The sequence below is a fragment of the Neolamprologus multifasciatus genome, chromosome 3, assembly GCF_963576455.1.
Source record: "Neolamprologus multifasciatus chromosome 3, fNeoMul1.2, whole genome shotgun sequence".
Classification (NCBI taxonomy): Eukaryota; Metazoa; Chordata; class Actinopteri; order Cichliformes; family Cichlidae; genus Neolamprologus; species Neolamprologus multifasciatus.
In genome coordinates, this window is record NC_140441.1 from 4,139,649 (window position 1) to 4,160,301 (window position 20,653).

At 38.4% G+C, this 20,653-nt stretch overlaps 1 protein-coding gene and 2 long non-coding RNA genes across 4 annotated transcripts; 1 reads left to right on the forward strand and 2 right to left on the reverse strand.

Moving 5' to 3' along the window:
- Nucleotides 1-315: 315 nt before the first annotated feature.
- On the reverse strand, nt 316-10,765 carry LOC146521144 (putative C-type lectin domain family 20 member A). Its single transcript, XM_085154603.1, has 5 exons — nt 10,720-10,765; nt 1,777-2,160; nt 1,337-1,681; nt 1,163-1,251; nt 316-1,079 (listed from the first exon to the last, which is right to left on the reverse strand). The coding sequence occupies exons 1-5, from the start codon at nt 10,757-10,759 to the stop codon at nt 954-956; spliced, it is 984 nt and encodes a 327-aa protein (XP_085010729.1). The 5' UTR covers nt 10,760-10,765; the 3' UTR covers nt 316-953.
- On the forward strand, nt 6,154-9,776 carry LOC146521145 (uncharacterized). The gene is made up of 3 exons (XR_014873211.1): nt 6,154-6,652; nt 7,027-7,634; nt 8,226-9,776. It is a non-coding gene; the product is annotated as an uncharacterized LOC146521145 (long non-coding RNA).
- A 6,933-nt stretch (nt 10,766-17,698) lies between the features above and the next one.
- LOC146521146 (uncharacterized) lies at nt 17,699-18,148 on the reverse strand. Of its 2 annotated transcripts, none has more exons than XR_014871966.1 (2): nt 17,826-18,148; nt 17,699-17,746 (listed from the first exon to the last, which is right to left on the reverse strand). It is a non-coding gene; the product is annotated as an uncharacterized LOC146521146 (long non-coding RNA). The 2 variants fall into 2 exon arrangements; XR_014871967.1 differs by having other exon boundaries at nt 17,795-18,148.
- Between the last annotated feature and the right edge of the window lie 2,505 nt (nt 18,149-20,653).

The window sequence follows — 20,653 nt, forward strand, 5'->3', positions numbered from 1 at the left end:
CAACAATATTACGAGATAATACGAGTTTGGGAACAGTATGGTCTGTTGGGATAAGGCTAATATCTTATAATTAGCATCACATATTTGTATTTTGTCACTTGCTGTACACTGATGCTGGCAGACATTGCAGTGAGGGACCCCTTCACAGGAAGGGGTCCCTCACTGCAATGTCATAGGAGGGCTGGAGGGCTGACTGGAGGAAAAGAGGGGGTTGCCACGGTAACAGGAGTTTTGCCTGCAGAAGGCTCATCATATATATATATATATATATATATATATATATATATATATATATATATATATATATAATATGTCTAGAGAAGTGCAAAAGAAAAATGTGAGATATCAGACCAAAGCCCACCTTCAAGACTACCACCAGTGTGGAATGTGGTGTGTTTGTTTGGATCTCCTGATTGAGCAAAAAAACATGGCGGCCATTTTTAACATGAATGAAAATGCACTTTGAGAATATTTGTTATCTCTCTCTCAACAGGTCCCATTTATGGCTGTTACAGTTATTAAACAGTAGAAGTAGAAACAGGACATAAACAGTACAATGTTTTCTTGTCCACCATGACCTCCTCAAGGAGATCTCTGGCTCTCCTCACTTTCCTCTTTACCATTTGTGTAAGTCAGTAGAGGTTGGCGTCAGAATGAAACAAAACTATGGATCCTAATAAACTGCACACGGACAAAGCCTGTGCAGTGACGTCCACAGAAGGACAGTGTCTAAAGTGTTGAAAGTGATGCTGGAAAACAAAACAAGAGACTAGAGCCTATCAGGAAAACTAGTGAGTGGACCTCTGATTAAAGAATTTCTACCAAACTACAACTGCAGCTGAACAAATGAGCTGTTGGTGAAACTTTACACTCTGAAATATTGAAAGATTTAAAGGATGAGACAGCTCAGCACAGCATGTTATTAACTTCACACATGAAGTGGTTCAGTCCAGTCAGACTTCAGTTTTGCAGCCACCGCCCCCGTCCTGCTTCTTTGACTGGTCGTCACGGTAACTCTGGACTTTCCTCCAACGAATCCTGAAGTCTGTCAGTCCTTTTGACAGCATGAGGCCTGACAGCTGGACAAAATGTGCAGATGATGAAAAACATGAAGCATAGTTTGAACTTGTGTGAAGTTTGTGTTTGTGATTAAACTGCTGACCTGCTGTGAAACCTGCTGCTGGATCTCTGTGCTGTGCATGTCGGCCTCTGTTTGAAGCGTCATTTTCAGCACTGTTTGCTTTGTCACTGCTAAAAATGAACCACATATAAAAACACAAACATTAGTGTTTTACATGATGACAGGATCTTACGGTGTTTGCATTCTGAGCCTCACCTTTGAAACAGAAAAAACTGAGTCTGTTGCCACAGTTGGTGTCATACCATTTCCCTGAGATTAAATTTAAATCTCCACAGCACTCAACTGAACCGTAGTTATCAGGCTGACCAGAGATCCAGTTAGTGAATGTGGAGGTTGTGCTGTCAGACCAGAAGGCCCAGGGATCCCTGTAGAGACCAATCCACACATACTGAACCCCTGATCCATTCAAAGTGAGCGTGATGTTGGATTTCTCCTCTTTGCTTCTTATACTGGTCAGGTCTGTGTGGTATGTCCTGCAGTACGACTGAGCCGCTGACCAGGTTTGGTTCTCCTTCACTAAGATGTAACTTGTATTTTTGGCTGTGAAAGATTGAAAAAAGGATTAATTTTGAAACACACATTATGAATCTCATAAAATTGTGGGGATAAGTAGGGCAACAAAACTTTTTTCCTACCATTGTAACACAGGAAAGGGTAAGAATCTCCACAGGGTCTATCATTCATCTGTGTTTGTCCCTGAAGAGCCACACAGTATTCATTTGCTTTTACACAGTCTGGTTGGCCGTTAGCCCAGATCAAAAATTCATGTTTACTGCCAACATAAAAAAGTTTTCCCTCCATGGACCACTTCCAGCTGTAACGATCATCATGGAGTCCTATCCAAACCCAAGCATCGATCCTTGGTGAAATTGAGAGAAGCAGTTGGTTGATGTTGCTGTTGTAGATGGTGACCAAGTCAGTGAAGTGTTCTCTGCAGTAACTCTGAGCTTCAGTCCAGGTCATGTTCTGGTTCACAAAGTGGTATTCTCTGGAGTGGGGAGGAAGAGTGGAAAGTCCTCCTGAGAAAAATAAAAGAAAGGTTTAACATTTTTAACACATTTCCTGTTTCAAACCATTTTGGGGGAAGTTTGTATTTCACATCACTGCGCGCCTTCCAACATCAAACTTATTTGAGTCTAAATAGAGTGAAGGATAACATATAGACACATCTGTTGGACTTCCTTCTATCACCCACACTTTTCTCATACAAAGAAATGAAAGAGGCAAAAACTTACAGGTTGTGTTTAAATATATGTCACAAATATTTAAGGCAACACAAAATAGAACTATAGTTTTAATTTTATTTATTTTTCTCTGTGTGTGTTCTAGATAAAATTCTTCAAGCCGAGAACATTAATCAGATTTAGATTGAAATGCAGTTTGTATTCCCATGTACTGACATTATTTTAATACTATACTAATACAGCACAAGGTTCAGTACAAAAAAAGCTAGCATTTCCTCCAAACAGCTGCTTTTTACTTTCTGTGAGTGCATTTAATTTTTTAACACAGGTATCTGTACTTCTACATAATAACACAATGTCTTTACTTCTGAGGCTAACACACAATACTACAATACAACCATGTACAACTAATATAGTGCAACATATCCAGATGTCAGTGAAGATGTTGGGCACAGTGGTTGAAGACGCTGCGATTCTTCGCGCCTCCAGCTGAGCCGCTGTCTCCATCGATGGGGAGGTAAGCATGGCAGGAGGCGTTGGATCCGGGGAGAGGTATCTGCATATGTATGTGTGTGTGTGTCCAGAATTCAGCTGAGACAGTGTCCTTCACCCTGCCAGGCTAAGTAAACAGTTTTCCAGCCAACCCAGGTGGCCTTGCCTAGGATAGGAAGAAACAGTCAATGCACAGTCTGTTATCAGGGTGTTTTTGTTCAGCTCCAGCCTTGAGACCACAGCTGGCGCCGAAGTGGTAGCCGCGTTAAATGATGGTGGTTTTTACTTTAGTGCAAACTTTAGCAGTCCAACACTGGTCTCTCAATCTCCCGTTTGAGAGCCGTGAGTTTCTCCATGATGCTATCAATCTTGCGCTCAAAGAGCAGATTCTGAGAACTCACGACCACTGTGAGCTTCTTCAAGATGTCATCCAATTTTCACTCAGCGGTCTTATTCTGAGTGTTCACGGCAGCCTCAAGCTTCTCCAAGATCTTATCCGTGCTGCGTTCAATGAACCCATCTTGAGAACTCACGACTTGTCCCATCATGTCAATCACAGCGGGCAGCATTGTGGGGTTTTGATCAGCCGATTCCACTTTCTTTAATCTTCGATAAGCCAGGGCCAAGCCAGCTCCGATCAGCAAGAATCCTGTTATCATGGTTCCAAACAGGTAGATATCTTCGACGTCCTCGATCGACAGTCCCGCCAGGCACGTCCCTCCAGTTATGCCACCGGTCTATCGTGTATCCGGTAGGGAGAGTACCTCCAGGACACTCAGGCTCACCCGAGCCCAGGCAATTGCATTCAACGACCAGTTGATCAAATCCATAATTCCTCTTTTAGGTTTTAGAGAACAGACTGTGAGAGAGTGTTCCAGGGAAAGAGTAAGAAGGAGCAAGAAAATAGACAAGACTAGACAAGGACACAAGACGCTAAGCAGGGAAGATAAGGGAAGGAAGAGGAGAAAAGTGTGACCGCCTTCACCATGAGCCAGAAGAGAAGAAGGGAGTGGGAGTGATTCAAAAGTTGCCTTTTTGGCCTTTTTCTGGTTTTGTTAGATAGGTACATTGAAGACTGACAGGAAACCAGAGGGAGAGAGAGAGAGGGGAAGACATGCGGCAAAACTCAAACTGAGCCAGATGCTCTCAGCCATACAACATATGGTCACCTGCTCATCCCACTGAGTTAAACCAGTGCCTGGCTTGCATATTTGTTACAGTCCCTATGAAAAATTTTAGACCACTTAAAAATGGCAAATGTGGTCCTAAAATTTTGATCAGCTGTAAAACTGCCTGTTTCAGTTTAAGCTTTGGTCGCAAATGCAACTTAATTTCTCAGTGGTGCGACTAAAAAAAGTCCAAGCTGTTCGAGTAAGAAATAAGTCTCTGCAACTCTGAAAGTCTCCGTGTGGCCAACAAAAAACACACGGGTGGGACCTCTCTGATTGATTGTGGTACAGATATTCCTGTTGGCCTACATTTCAAATTGCAGGCAGATAGACAGAGGTGAGTAGTAGGGCTGGGTTTCAATAATTTCAATAAGTTTCAATAATATTCTGCGCATAATAATGCTTTAATTTAGACATTGCTGATGTAACTTTACTTTACATACTATCCTGGGTTTGTTTGTGGTAGCGTTAGTCCAGAGGTGGGTAGTAACGAGTTACATTTACTTGAGAAAGTTTTTGAAAAAATTTACTTCTAAAAGTACCTTTATTGCACCATACTTTGTACTTGAGTACATTTGTGAATAAGAAACACAACTTTTACTCCGCTATATTTGGCAATATTCGACTTCTTACTTTTTAAAAAATAATTAAGTTCACACATTAGATAATACTACTAATAATGCACGATGCCGCCACTGGAGTTTCTTGTAACTCTTTTAACAGTACGGGCAGAGCGGCCCAAGAAAGAAGAAACATATGAAAACATGGCAGAGGCAACTGTCTCCATTAGAACTGAAGAGGGTGAACACCCTTGGTGTCATATACATAGCATCAAGGGCGTTGATTTGGCATGGACGGAAGGGACATGTCCCTACCAATATCCAGCGATTATTGAATTGTCCCCACCAATAATTTGATCTCTTCGAGTAAAGAAAAACAAAACGATCTGTCAACACCCAGCGGTGCAGAAAGAGTTAAATTACGTTCTCTACTGGAGTCCTATATCATGTGACAAATATGGCCAATGTGATTGGCTGTGCCTTTCAGGGAGCTCTGTTTAGTTTTAGCAGCAGCAAGCCTGCGCTGCGAGGACCTGCGAGGAGGAGAGGATGGCAGCAAAAAGGAAGAACCCGGATATAAGAAAGTATTTTTCAAAGAAACCTGTAAGTCACTTAAAGTCAAGTTCACTCATAAAATCAGTTCATCATAATAATGTTACAGGCTATGCAAGGCAATACATACCAACCCTCCCGTTTTTTCTCGGACAATCCCGAATGTCAGTGCCCCTCTTATTACTGTTTCTGGGTTGCAAAATAAACTTTTAAGATTTTTCAGGCGAGAATGTAGCTGTGCAGACTTCAAATATCTGAACCGGGGAGAACAGCAAACTCCCGGCACATCGTTTTAGGCTTTGGCCCACATCAGTCTAAAATTGTATGTAACCATGTTGCCATGTCCACAAGGAGAGACTGGACAGTATAGATGTAAAACAAATATGCAAGCAGTTTATCTCAGTTAATGAGAGGAGCAGGCATGTGTTTTTTTGTGTGGGACACCAGTAGTCCATGTCTGTTGCTGTAACAGTAGTTCATGTTTAGAGTAAAACATCCCAGCTCACTGATTTGATCGGGGCAATAGTGCCTAAAATGTTGCATAATTTAGCTGAGAGATCTGTTACTTTGTGGTAATCTTAGATTAGATCTTAGTTTTATGGACAAAACCCACCAGATCATTCAGTGTTCCCTTAGTACTAATGTATCAGAGATGTTGGTGTAGTATAACTGAAGCAATGTTGTTAAGTCCTTAAAGTCATATTCTTTTATTGTCATGACTCTATTTGAAGCTATTTTTTATTTTTGTATGATATCTGATTTATATGGAATATGGCTGAAGTAAACTAAACACTGAAAAAAAGGCACTGGCCATCTCTTGGATTTATGTAAGCATCTTGCATGTATTTAACACAATTGCCTCATGTTTTAAAGATAAATGTAACCATATAGTGTAAAAACTACATGATATGCAGAAAGGGTGTATTAAATTGTTCATATCATGTTCAGGTGAAGTAAGTCAATAAGATAGCAACATTAAATCTCGTGAAACCACGCGTGATTTCATCTCGCGGGCTTTGGATTGTGGTTCAAAAAAGGCATCCATCTCAAGTCGAGCAGCCAACTCTACGTTTTTGGTATGTCTTGATTTTTTGAATTAATATTAACCATATTTCAGCCAAATGTAGTTAAACGTCTAGAGTGTCGCCATGTAACATGCTAAAAAAGACCCGTTAGCTTATTTGCTGTTTTATCTGTTGTCAAAGAATTGACAACATTTTTCATTTGAATGTCTTTGGCACAAGAGCCGTAATATCACATTAAACCTAATTATGAGGCACTCATAACATAATTTGGTTTTCTGTGTGAATAGATTTGCCAACTGACTCTTCAGTTACATTGTGTATTTACTGCACCGTGGTGTTAGTGAGATTTTGGACATTGAACAGCTTTAGCTAATATCATTAGCGGCATTATGCTAGCTTACATCCCTACCCCTCCTGCCCTCACCTGCTGTCCTTTTGTTTTTGTTTTTTTTGCTGCACATTGAGAGACGACCTCTATTCTGCATTTCACCAGGAGTCAGCTGATGGATTGTGGGTTCAAGGTGTTATGGTAAGAAAGTATATTCTATTTTCGCTTAAGGTTTCTGTAACTTAATTATAATAGGTTTTGTATAATTATTAGGTACATGCATACACAAATAGACCACCCTATTAATACAACTGAGATATCCAAAATCTGCCATAGGTTTAACTTATACCTGTATGTATTGTCAGAAAGGTGATTACTGGACTCACATTAATGCACATTTGAACTAAAATGAGGTTGTAACTTGTGGGTTGTTGGGTTGCAAATCAGAAACAAACATCTTTGGATTTTTTTAATCCCATAAGATCTGGAAACACAGTTTTTATTCAACAAAACATTACTGATTAACCAAGCACAGTGCCTGCTGTTATTTCAAAAATAATTTTATGTCATTTCAGATAAAATGCAGCATTCCAGTGCATCCCAAACATGCCTTTACAGTCAAGGTTTCTGACGGAGTTTCTCTCTGACAGTCTGCTGAAAGTGTTTGCAAAGTGATCGGGGGAACAGGGCACAAAGCTAAAGGATGTAGCTGCCATGATGACAGTAAGAACTTTAAAATTCTTTAACTACAAAGTGTATATGTATTGCATTAGGTCAGTAAAAGAATTTTATGCTGCATCTATTGAAACAGTCAACTGTTACCTTTGAGTACGGATTCCACTGAAAGGATGCCATAATTTTCATCATGCATTTACTGGCCCACTGAGAAAAATATATCTTTTTTAAAAAATATATGTTCTGGAAACTATATATCCATAAAGTTGATGTCAAACAGGAATTTTTGATATTGCTTTGTAGATGCTGGTGTTGCATGTTGACTGGTTTAAAAAGTCAAGAGTTTTTGTCTGGGATCATTTTCTTCTGTGCTACTGAAAAGTTCACAAATCTCTGTTTTCTTTGTTATAATACTTTAAGATGACATTAATGCTCAAAGGAGTCCCTCATCAAAGTGCTCCGCATCTATGTGAAAGACAATTGCAACATCTTGGTGCAGGAGTTCATGGTGAGTGTTTTATGAGTAGATTGTGGCTTTGCAACATTTAAAAATGCATTTAGTTATCCACTTGATCCTCATTGGACTGGTTAGGACCAGTAGTCCTCTATTTGAAGTTCACATGAGGCCTGGTAGTGAACTCGGCCGCCGGCCCTTGAGGCCCCACCCCCACCCCTGTATTAGGGGTCACATCAGTGTGAAAAAACTTTAAATTTGTCATTCTAGTGAACAAAGGAAAATCCCACCAATATTTACATTAGCTTTTGTTTGAAAAAAAAAATGACCAACTGACCAACAGCTAACCAAATTGTGGGGCTGAAAGTCTAAATTCTAACATCTTCTGAGTGACATAACCTGGATTTTTGATGGGCCGGTGACTTTCTAACAAAAACTAATGTAAAGCATTTAAAAATTATTATGTTTTTCACTCTCTCTTAGAAACTTTGTTAGACCATGAATGGCAGCATGGCTGGCCACTCTTTGGCTATAGCTATTTACTATGTTGCTTTCATTGGTTTAAATTACTCTAACATTAGAACTGGTAGATTCAAAAGATGAATTTAAAAAGGAATCTTAAAAAAATGTTTTGTGTTTAACCAGGACTTGACTGAGGCCACTGCACAGATTGAGAAAACCACAATTAACATCTGTCTCCAGAGGATACGCCAGGCAATGACTTTTCTGATGTTGGCATCATCATCGAGGGTATAGTAGTTCTCAAAGATCTGGATAACGTGACCTTTGCAGTAGCCATGCTGTTTGGACCTTTTTTATTCCTTCAATATGAGTTACCCATCACAGCTCTGCTACACTTTTGAGGTGATTCAAAGGGCGGTAATGGAGTTGGATGCAACTCAGCTCTCAAGAAAAGCTCACAACTAAGACAAAACTGCTCCTGCAAGGAAAGCTCACTGTTATGCATGCAAGGTGATCAGCTCTAGGTGAAAGGACATTTAAATCTCACAATTGTTTTGCTGCATTTTTGAAGCTCAATTCCAGGAACAGATCGAAGGGTTCATTTTTATATACTCTGCAACTGCCATGAGGATGAGCCGTGTTTTTTTTGTTGTTGTTTGTTTTTCCTTTTGCTCTGTACAAGTTCTTTGTTTGTCTGTTTGGCAGCATTTTTAAATTTCTCATTGTATTTTTTCTTTCTTTTACTAGTGAAGAGATGTAGCGTGAACAGTTATACAGTCTAAATATCCCATATGGGTCGTGTGAAATGGTATTTTCAGTTTCATTCAGTTGAAGTAAAGAACGTTGAATATTTCTAAGTGTGCTGTTTTGAACCAAGATGTCACAGTATGATCAGTGCTGTGATTTTTGACAGTCACTGTATCAATGTTATTTTTCAGTCTCTTGAATAAAGTTTTTGACCTGCAAGTGCTAATTTCTTTAGTTATTGGGGTAAAATGGGTAATGTTAATAGGAAGGTGTTTGCCAATTCAGTAACCTAATTTAATGTTAATAGAAACATTACCTCAAATTGTTTAGTTATAATTGTTGTTTAACTGAATCTTGACGTCAGAGTCCTTAAATAGAATGTTTTGTATAGTCCTGTAACATTTTTCAAAAGAAACAGTCTAATTTCTTAGCTGTGATTGATTCCAGAGAACACGGAAGAACTGACATTATTTAACTGTTGATTTATATAGATTCAGTGGAGGAGTAATGTCAGTTTAATTCTTTACCTACTGTCAATGCAGTGAAATTAGACATTTTGTTTTTAAAGGTTACTGGTGGATGCCAGCAACCATCTTGGAAGAGAACAATACAATCTGTTATAAGGCCTCCATTTGAAAATTGTGTATTTGATACTAGAATATAATAGCAAAATGTAATTTGAAGATAACATGTAGTATTTAAGTGACCAAGTAGTATTGGGTAAAAGTTATTGAATGGTGTTGGGATAAAGTGAAAAAATTGTGAAGGATTAAAATATTCCAAGAGCTCAAATTACTTCATCAAAACATGTTCAAGTCACATTTTATCAACACAAATTGCACAGGTTTATTGAACATGAATAAATTGTGTTAATTTAACTCAATTGTTTAAGTTGCTGCCAAAGCAAAACATCTGTGTGCAACAAATGTCCACCATTGAATTAAGTAAATCCAACAACATATTTTTTCAGTGAAGTATAAAATACTTAGTCAGTCATTTGTTTAATAGTAACTTAACATTATATAATTCACATATAAAACTATGAATTGCAATTTTAAATGGTTTAAAAGCATATAGAATAGCATATGTAGGCAAGTATATTTCTCTTTTTTTTTATCAAGAAGCAAAGACAAAAAGTGGGGGAAAAAAGAAACAGGGCAGGGTTCGGTGGTTGAATCATCCGTCCCCACCAATGCCAAAACCAAATCTACGCTCTTGCATAGCATGCTTCGCTTTAAAGCAGTACGAACAGCTGCAGTGTGAGCCAAAACAAACCAACATTTCAGCGTAAAAAACTCAACTCCTGTTTTTTGTTTAGAATCATATTGTTTAGTCTAACCTATTTTTCAGTGGTAGAAACTCATGAGACTCATGTGTGTCCTGTAAAGCAAGTATGAATTTTACTAGGAGCTTTTATTTTTTTTAAAAAGTACACTTAAAAGAAACTTGACCAGTATGCTGATGATGTCTATTGATCACCTTCCTTGCCACTTGGTCTACACTACCTCAAATTCTCCTTTGTTTAATGAATAACCTGAGCCACCAAGAATCTGGTATAGAAATTTCACCCTTAGCCACATATTTGATTTAGCAAAGATTCGAAGTCAGGTTTCTTCAGGTTTGTTTGTGATGCAACTCTCTTGTATCTGTGCTCAGGACCGGGACTAGAAATACACTGACTTGTTGATAAAAACAGTAATATACTGTTGTTACTATTACTGTTAATATAACAGGAGCATTCTACTACAATAATACTGTTCTAAATCTGAAATGAAAGCAGGTATTGTGGTACGAGGAAGTAAATTTTTTCTCTCTGTCCCTGTGTTGTTTAAAAACTTTGCATTGTAATCTGATTACGCAAACAACATCAGTCTGTCACAGTATGTTTATAAAATATATTTCAAATGTTTAAGATATGAATATCACTGACCTGAGAGCAGCAGGATTAGCAGTAAACAGGTTTCTTCCATTCTTGGGATCTGTATAACAGATGTAGTCATCAGGATTATTATTGTACCAGAATTATTATCACCCATTTTTATCATTTAGGATTTCTGATTTGAGTATAATAAGTTCCTCAGTATAACGTTTAGTGTGCATATCAGAAATAATTATATAAAACACTTGTCTTTAAAATAATTGTTTAATTTAAATTAATAAATAAATAATGATGGGTAACTTACCTGACAACGTGTCTTGTCACCTCTACAGTGAAGCTGACTTTAACAAGGTCTTTATTTGATCCTTTCATATATTTTACTGTCAAATCAGGACATGTGAAGGGTGTGACCTTTCTGTAGAAAGTGGAGTTACAGTAAAAAACGTGTTTTAATGAATGTTAATTATAATATTGTTACATTCATGTAGTCAAGCAAATGCTGTTAATATACTTTTATCTAATGTATTATTTAAATTGTTTATGTAACACACTACATGTACACTGTATATATTTTGTACAATAAATATAATTAGGTGTTTAAGAAAAAATGATTTAATGGCAACTAACTCTTTTGTTTATTCTATGTTCTGAGGCAGGGGTTTCAAAACTCACGGCCTGGGTCACTTGTGGCCTAAGTCACCCCTAATTGGGTAGGTATATTCAGGATTTGTTAGTTGTTGAGTGAGATGTAAAATATGTTTCGATTTTCTTAAATATGAACAAAATTATATCAGAAGTGCTTCCATGTTTGTGGCCAGAAAGAGAGTAATGATGTGTTTATTGGGTAGTTCAGTGAAAAGCTTCAGTTAGTTAGGAGTTATAAATCGGCAATAGAATAAAGTTTGATATTCCAAAGAAGAGATAGTTTTTTTCTACTTCGCCAGCATGCAAATCATCATGCAAATCAATGGGAGATCAAGTTTTTAAACAGAAAATAAATGCAAAAAAGCAGTGCAGAGTAATAGGAACAGAAAACAAAAAACAGAGGTGAAAAGATACATAAGCAAATACGCTCACTCATGCTTCTAGGGACAGACAACATTGATATTAGTTGCAAAAGTGGGAAAGGTTTATGGGATCTGGGCTTGTTGTTTGTCTTTATGATTAAGGGCACTGTACAGTTTGTTAGGATGGAATTCATTTTATCAACTTGTTTTTATTCCCTGGCAAGGAAATTTTTTTTTTTAATGTTTCATATGTCAAAAATGACCATTTTAATTTTTTTTTATCAAATTATTCAAAGTCCTGGATGAATTGTTGCAGTCCTAGCATGTATACATTTATATTGTACAAAAGCTCAAATTGGTATTTGATAATTGATACATCATCACGTTTATATAACAACTGGTATGTTACCACGTTTGTCATGGTTTTGTGTTTGTGGATTAATTTATATTCCTTAATTGTTGTTATTCATCATTTTTGGTTCTCTTTATGGTTTTCTGCTTATGTTATATTCTTATTTCTAGTCCTTAGGTTTCTGTCCCCTTGTCTTACCTTGGTTCCACGTTTATGTCAAGTAACTCTTGTCTCAGTGCTCAAAGTTCACTCGGTCATCTCTGTCTCTACGTTCGTCTGTTTCCTGTTTTACTTTGTAATAAATCTGGTTCTTGTCATTCTTTTACTGAATAGAGAGAACACGACTCAGTTAGTCAAAATATTTATAATTATTTTATTTAATCATCTTCCAGAAGAGAGAGACATGCACAGCCCAAAGCCATTTTGCAGATCTCTAGCATTAGAAACCAAAAATGTGTATTATATAGGTGTTATTTTGGTCCTTTACACGTCACACATAGTTTTGATAAAAACAACTCCTTCCTTACTTAGTTCCGCTTTTTCTGTCTGGTTTCCGGTTCTTAATATATTGCCTCTGCAGCTCTGCACTTCCTGTATTTTTAGTCTGGTTGAGCACTTAGTTTGTGAGTCAAAGATGGGCTTCCTTTACACACGCCTTTATTATTAAAATACATAAAATAATATAATCAGAAAATAAGCACTAAGAACATATATTTATTCTTTAACAGTCCCCCCTTTTTAACTCATATAATTTAAGTTAACCTAATTAACTCACTACCTCATTTACCTGTCCAGGGTATTTTCCTCCTCATTTTGCCTCCAACAGCGGCATCATGGCCCCTGGCCCTCTGACCCTGGGTTCACTGCCTTGTTAAATAGACACACTGTCAACACACTAATACACGGCATACAGCAACCACAACTTACAATAGCTGCTAAAATGTAGCGAGAGAAACCATAATAGACAAAATAAACCCTTTTCCATTACCCCAACATGAATGTGATGCACTCTTCCAATTGTGTTCTTCAATGTTCATGTAATACTTTAGAAAATTTTAAAGCCACCCCGAGTCCTGGTTACAGAACCATCTGAAGCACTATTCTTTGGAATGCGAAATGCAGCACATATCTCCTGTAACCGTCATAATTAATTTGGTCAACCACAAATAAGGTAAGTAAAATAAATCGACCATTACAACAGCACCTGGCGTCTCCGCCTGGCTGTGAACGGTCCTGCCTTACTTCCTGACACCCTCTTTTCACCTTGCATCATAGTTTAAACCCGCTTCTGACTTCCGCCACTAGTTACTTTAAAATAAAAACAGATATAATTAGCTTTGTCCTAGTAAAAGGTCCTGGATTATTTTTTGTCAATCTTTGGAAACAGTCTCTATAAAGTTAACCCGTTTCCTCTTTAAAAGGCACTTCTGGTTTCTAAGCACTCAGTTTCAGTTCTCTTAATTGTCCCTCTGTCCCTCTTTAATGGGTAATTGACATAACATAAAATCTAAAAAAAAGTATTACTAAAGCTAATCCTCCCATTACTTTTCATTACTTTGTGTTCACCCAAGAACCTCTGCCTAACGAGCTTTTGACCTTTTTTACAATTTAAACACTTAATATTCTGGGATGGGTGATTCTCTGGGATCTATGCTTCTTTTAGGTTCACATCTGTGTCCCCCTTTCTCAGCCAGAGCAGTTGGGTCTGGTGCTTCTTCTGTAATGGACAGAAACGGAAAAAACCTCTCTGCAAAGCCTCAATGATCTAATATGTTCATCCATCCTTCTAATTATTCAAAGTTAGTTCAGACTATTATGTTCGGGATCTGCAGGATTAGTTTAATTATTATTTATGTGTGTAAGTGTGTTTGCATTTACCCCTCTGCACTCTAAGCCATTTTCCTACAATATATCGCCCAGACAGTCATGCTCAACGAAGCTTAGCCTTCAGAAGACTGAGTGGCAATTCCTATGACCACAATTGCAATGTGTGTATGAAAAACGATTATAACCGCTTATTTTAGTGGAAGAAATCAAAAAGAAATCAAACATTTTCAATCTTAACATATTCCCTTCTTTCACAAAAGCGCTCAATGTTCACTCAGTCATCTCTGTCTCTACGTTTGTCTGTTTCCTGTTTTACTTTGATAGTCCTGTGTCCTTTGTTAATGTTTTCAGTTTTGTTCTCCTCCCTGCCTCGTCACATCTGATTAGTCCTAGCTGTGTTCCTTGTTCCCGTTTTCAGGTTTTTTTGTATTACAAGTTTCTGTATGTTTTTTCTATGTATTTAGGACAGTTAAGTTTAGCTTTCCCAGTTCAGGTTTTTGTTAGTCTGTTTTTTTTTTAAATTTTCTGTTAAAAATTCACCTCTGCCATTTGTGTCTGCATATGGGTCCTCCTTGTCCCTCCACACAGTCTACTGTAAAATGTTTCAATTTAATGCTAAATAAATACTCACACTTGGAAAAACAAGCAAGAGTTTTCACATCGAGGCTGCTTTAACAAAGATAGTAGCAGACTAAGGGCTGGCTATTGTCACTGATTTCTACAACTGATTCAATTCTGATTCACAAGGTGCAATTCGATGATTCAATTAAACTTTGACTCAGTCAGAAATATTTTAATTATGACCATTTATCATTACCTATATGGTAATGGACTGGTTCTTATGTAGCACTTTCCCTCACTCATTACTGTTGTTAAGTCAAATTGTTGAATGTTGTCATTTTGTTTCTTAAATTTGTAAAGTCTTGGTTCAAACTATAGGATCAAAGACATTCCTTTCATCCTGACCATCTCTCCAGCCACTCTGTGCTGGGGGAGGTTTTATTGTAGATACATCCTATCTGGAAGATCTGTTTCTTGTGTTGTAAGCTTCCTGCTTTTATGACCTTTGGTGAGCATGAGGTCACACAAACGCACCCCCATGACACACACACACACACACACACACACTCACACACGTTCTTGCACATGTATACAGGTGCACACACATAGTGCCTTGTCTTTGTAACCAAGGGGGTTTTTACAGACGGAGGTGCTGTGATGTGATGTAACAGATTGTCAATAAAAAGGCTACGAGGACAGCTACTCTTTGAAGGATTTGGGCTAGAGACAGGTGATAAGCATTATGCTCCACAGCCTGGTTCTGACCAAAACTTTCCTCGTTAGCGAGTTAAAGACCGGTTGAAGATGTTCTGTCTTGATTTTGTTCTTCATGAGGAATACGTCTCTAAACTAGCGGGGCATGTGGAAACACAGACTCAACAACTGTCTACGCATTCACACACAAATGCATACTCTGATGGATGTGTACTAACTTGGGGTTAGTATTTTGCACCTTACATGATCTGAAATCAGACTTAGGAGTCACAAACACCATTCATATTTACTGGCTGCCCAGAAATACTCACACATGTCACGCAATTCTGGAGAATTGTGTAAAGATTTTGTTAGCAGCCGCACAGTTCATTTGTTTATCTAGGTGCACGTGACAAGCTTTATCAGTTCATCAGAAACAGGAAACTCAGCAGTCTGTCTGTCTCCACTCATTTAACCATCTGCAACATGCTGTTCACTTTTGTTATCAAAATGTTATCGAATCATCTTTCCATGACATGATGGAAATCAACTAGTTTACATGTCAATTTTTAACCCACCAAGTTGACAGGACAGCACGATGACAACATAAATGCATGTAAGATTAAAAAAAGGTATTTTGTTTCATATCGTAAATCTGTTGTGTTGTTCAGTCATTACAAAGCATCTTACAATTGTAATATATTACCCCTGAGTTTTCTTACTGAAGCATGTTAGTAGCACCAGAGTCTAATAAAAAATTCAACCTGTTTTCCTGCAACCTGGAGAGTTAACTGTCGCAGGTCTGACAGTGGATGAACGCAGCCTTTGGTAGCAAGTGTGTCTGTTAAGTTTTCCAATTGTAACACAGGGCAATCGTGGCTCAAGAGCTGGCAGTTTGTCTTGTAATAGGAAGGTTGCCGGTTTGAGCCCTGGCTCCGACAGCCTTGGCTGTTTTGTCCTTGGGCAAGACACTTAATAATAATAATGGATTGGATTCATATAGCGCTTTTCAAGGCACCCAAAGCGCTTTACAATGCCACTATTCATTCACTCTCACATTCACACACTGGTGGATGGTCGCACAACTTCACCTGTTGCCACCTACTGCTGGTGGTCAGAGGGCCCGGTGGCACCTGTGTCTGGCAGCCTCACCTCTGTCAGTGCGCCCCAGGGCAGCTGTGGCTACAATGTAGCTTGTTGTGTAAAGTGCTTTGGGGTAAGTAAAGTGCTATACAAATACAAACCATTTACCATTTACTGATGAGACATATGGCCACTAAGCTGGTCGTCATTGTGTGTGTGTGTGTCTGTAATATTTTCCTCTTTTACATTTTTGTTGTGATGTTCAGGACACTTTCTCATCTTCCACTCCGAGTCAGTCGGCCTCAGTTTTCCCTGGTTTTCCTTAACCCAATTTTCATTTGCCCCCACACTAAAAACAACTATCATTGTCCCTCGATGTTCCCTTCTGCTGCTGCCTGCCCCTCCCACACATTGCAGTAGTTCATAGTTGTGGTGTGTGCTTATCAGTGGTCCCGTTGGCATTTTTTCTTTCAGCTTTGTCTTATTTTTCAGTTTCTTCTGTTGGCAGGAGGAGGAGATGTATGAGATTAGAACAATGCCACCTTGAAATGAAACCCAAAAAAATATTGAAAATGAAAAAAATATTGTAACTGAAATAAATGTACTGAAAAATCTTGTATTGAAACCGAAAAAAAAATTGATAGTGAAAAACAATTAATTGAAACTGTAATTTTTTTTTTTTTCACTTACATTTTTTTTTTTTCGGTTTCAATCCATTTTTTTGGTTCCAACCCATTTTTCAGTTTCAATCTGCTGGCACTGTTTTGGCGTCCGGGGGCATGCTAAAGGAGGGGGGGGGGGGGGGCAACAAAGGTAGACATAGATATCTTCTTTCACTCTTCTTTCAAACAATCATTTTCAACATGACATAAGATGGACATTTTTATGTTTAATCTGTCAGAGTAATTGCTTGGATATTTAGTTGGTTTCATTTCATATTTCTTCTTGAATGTGAGTCACCATTTATTCACCATTTATTTATTGTGTGGATGCCTCAAAGGCATCCACACAATAAATGGTGAGGCCCTGTTTCTCTTTATTCTTTATTCCACTATAATCTAGTTGCTTCCGTACGTTTTTGGCACTTAACTACTCCCTCAGTTTTCAGCCAATTGTCACCGTTCAAACTTTTAAAAATTCTGCTGTTTCTGCTAATGGGTGCTATAACTTTTGGTGCTCATAACTTCTATACTTTTTGAGATATTGAATTTTTTTTGCAATATTTTTTGCCCATTTCTTCCACATTATCAGTGGGGTCACTGATTTTCCTCGCCGGGTTGACCTGTGCTTTAGCTCAGTGAGATGAGCAGCCGTTCTCAGACTGGGAGGCCCGCTTATGGCAACATTTCTTTCAGTTAACAGTTAAACTTTTTTTAAACTCTTTTCAACACAAATTTCAGCTTTTTTCTGCTGTTTTCTGAAAAAAACTCTTTTCAGCCCAAATTCTGCTTATTCACCTCTTGTGCAAAATTTTCAGCCTTTTCACCTCTTATCAGCACAAATCTCAGCTGTTTTCAGAAAAAAACTCTTTTGAGCAGAAATTCTGCTGATTCATCTCTTTCTGCTTCTTTACCTCTTTTCAGCAGAAATTCTTCTGATTCACCTCTTTTCTGCAAAGTTTTCAGCCTTTTCACCTCTTATCAGCACAATTCTCAGCAGCTTCTGCTCATTTCAGCAGAATTGTCAGTCTATTCACCTCTTCTTTGAGAGAATAAGTTTGGCTCAGTGAGATGAGTAGCCGCCTTGAGACCAGGAGGGCCAGGTTTGAATCCTGCTTATGACAACATTTTTTTTCACCACTTTTCAGCAAAAATTTCTCCATCTTCACCCCTTTCAGTAGAATTTTTGGCTTTTCACCAATCTTCAGCAAAAATTATCTCTTTTTCTGCACCTTTTTTATAGCAGAATTTTCAGTTTCTTCACCACCATACAAGTTTTTGAAACTTTTTTAAAAATCTTTTTCAGCTTTTTTCAGCAGACAGCTTCAGCGTTGAGGCATCCACAAGGCATTTTTGCAGGAAATGCAATTTTTTCTAGTTTTTGTTGAGTCTTGTAATGTTATATAACAACTTACACCACTAGAGGGTGCTGTTGTAAAAACATAGAGGAAAAACACAAATATAGTTAAAATGGCAAACTGATAAACATGCATGTAAGACATTGCTACATTTAACTATATAAACATATGTGCTGCATTCATTACAAAGGAACTTGTTCCTTACTGAGGACTTGTTCCATTATCAGCCACCATTAGACGACGAATGACCCTGCATGTTTTTTTTTCTGTTTACTGTGATTTTTTTTCTGAGTAATCATGGCTGCAATGTTCATCCACTGCCAATGTCTCTGACTTGCCCTGGAGGGCCTGTTTTGACCTTCGAAATGCAGATGTGTATATTCAACAGTTATTTGCTGGTAATCAATACAACAGGGAGGCCTGGCACGAAGCACAGCACAAGAAGACCTATTTTACTGACTACTTAGGAACAGAGAGAAAGGGACTCTAGTTCATGTTGTTCAGTCTCATTCACACTCCATGCAGAGGAAAAATACATACAGTCCTCAACCTGCAAAGTGATCTCATGCTGTAAAATAATCTTAGAAAAAAAAAATTAAGACAGACTTTTGCAAGATCTCGCAAAACTTTTGCAAGATCTCGCAAAACAAACTCGGGATCTCGCAAAAGTTGAATTCCAACAATGGTGGCAGCTACTTAGTTGTAATATTACTGACAGTAAACTGACAAACAAACAGTTTTTGTTTTGCTTCATCTACAAAGAGCACCTCAGCGATGCACCACTAAAACCTTCAACCTTCAACATACAAAAAGAAAATATTTCCTGTGTAAGGCTGCTTACACGTCACAGAACAACTCAGCTGTGTTCCTTGTTGTGAAAAAAATGAACTGTTGTACTCCCATGTACTGCTCCTGCTGCGTCTATGGTGTCTACTAACCCATCACCTGCTTCTTGCATTCCTGTTGCACCAGATATTGGCTGTGTGCAAGTGAAAATTGTGAATTGTGAAAAGTGGAAATTGACCCCACAGTCAAACTTTCCACCAGAAACCATAATGTGTCCCATTTGCTTTGAAGCTTTCACTTTCAGTGCAACTGGATCGTTTACTTAAAGCTGATGTCAATAAATGAATTGATGCATCACCATGGTATCCCCAGTTGTTGTGACAGGAAGGAAAATAGGTGGAATAAGACTGTGTGCAGACCTCAGTGAATTAAACAAAGTTGTGATCACTGAAGGTGCAAAGCTGTTTTCTATAATTGATCTTCTAAATGCATACCACCAGCTGCCCCTGCATGAAGATAGCAGAGACCTGACAGCATTCATTTCACATGATGGTTTCTTCATATTCTCCAGAGTCCCTTATGGCCTGGCCTCTGCCCCCACAGCTTTTCAGAAAATAATGGCTAAAATCCTTAAAGACCTCCGAGGTCCAAAACTACCTGCTGTTGAACATGAGCAGAACCTAGGAGCTGTTATCCAGAAGTTCAAAGATACTGGAGTTGTGCCTAATAAAAACAAATGCCATTTTAGGAAGACATCCCTACACTTCTTAGATCATGTTGTCACTGCAGATGGCATTCTTCCTTATAAACAGCAAATTGATTCTTTTTTGAGAGTCCCTCCCCCTATGATGATGCTACTTTGAGATCCCTCCTGGGCTTGGTGTCATGGTACTCCAAGTTTTTGCCAAACTGTTGTTGCTCCTATGCATGCCGGAGCCAGTGACAAGAAAACTTTCACATCAACTTCAAGCGAGCTTTGAAGCAGTTAAAAAACCTCTGGTGAATAGTCCTGCACTAGCATTGTTTGACATTCCTTGCATATCATGATCTCTACGATGCAAGTGACTTGTTACTTGTTTTTGCTTGTTACTGTATTTGCTCAAGTCCAACCTGATGGCACATAAAAGCCTGTGGCGTTGCTTCCTGTTGAAAAAGGAGATTGCTTGGTTATGTGCGGGCTGCAGAGATATGCAAAATGCATATGTGGGGCCAGAGTTCCACTCTGTGGACAGACCACCAAGCTTTGTCAACGCTGCTGTGCATCAAAGGAATTAATAAGGTTGGCATATATATCGCCCACTGGACTGCCCACCTGCTGTGTTTTGATTATGACGTTATTTGCAACTCAAGTTTTTAGAACTATACAGATGATTCCCTGTCTTACCTGCCACTGCTGATTTCTTCCCATCTTACAGAGATGCAGAGTGGAATGACAGCTCAAATTTCTGCTGCCATGTCCTCACTTCCAGTTATTGATTTTGACTCTGCCTGTTCGACTTGCCCTGAACTGTTTGCTTTGTGCTTACAAATACAAAGTGGCTGGCCTGCCTCAATCCAATCACTTGAGGTTAGACTTGCACCCTAATAGTCCCTAATGAACTCTCAACTCTAAGTGATTATGTTCTCAGAGGCTCATTGTTGCGCAATCAATGAGACCTA

Excerpts from the sequence above, each read along its gene's own strand:
- LOC146521144 (XM_085154603.1), bottom strand. The coding sequence starts at position 10,759 with ATGGAAGAAACCTGTTTACTGCTAATCCTGCTGCTCTCAG. Across the intron at positions 1,682-1,776 it reads CCCTTTCCTGTGTTACAATG|CCAAAAATACAAGTTACATC; the intron begins GTAGGAAAAAAG and ends AATCTTTCACAG. Across the intron at positions 1,080-1,162 it reads AGCAGCAGGTTTCACAGCAG|CTGTCAGGCCTCATGCTGTC; the intron begins GTCAGCAGTTTA and ends CATTTTGTCCAG.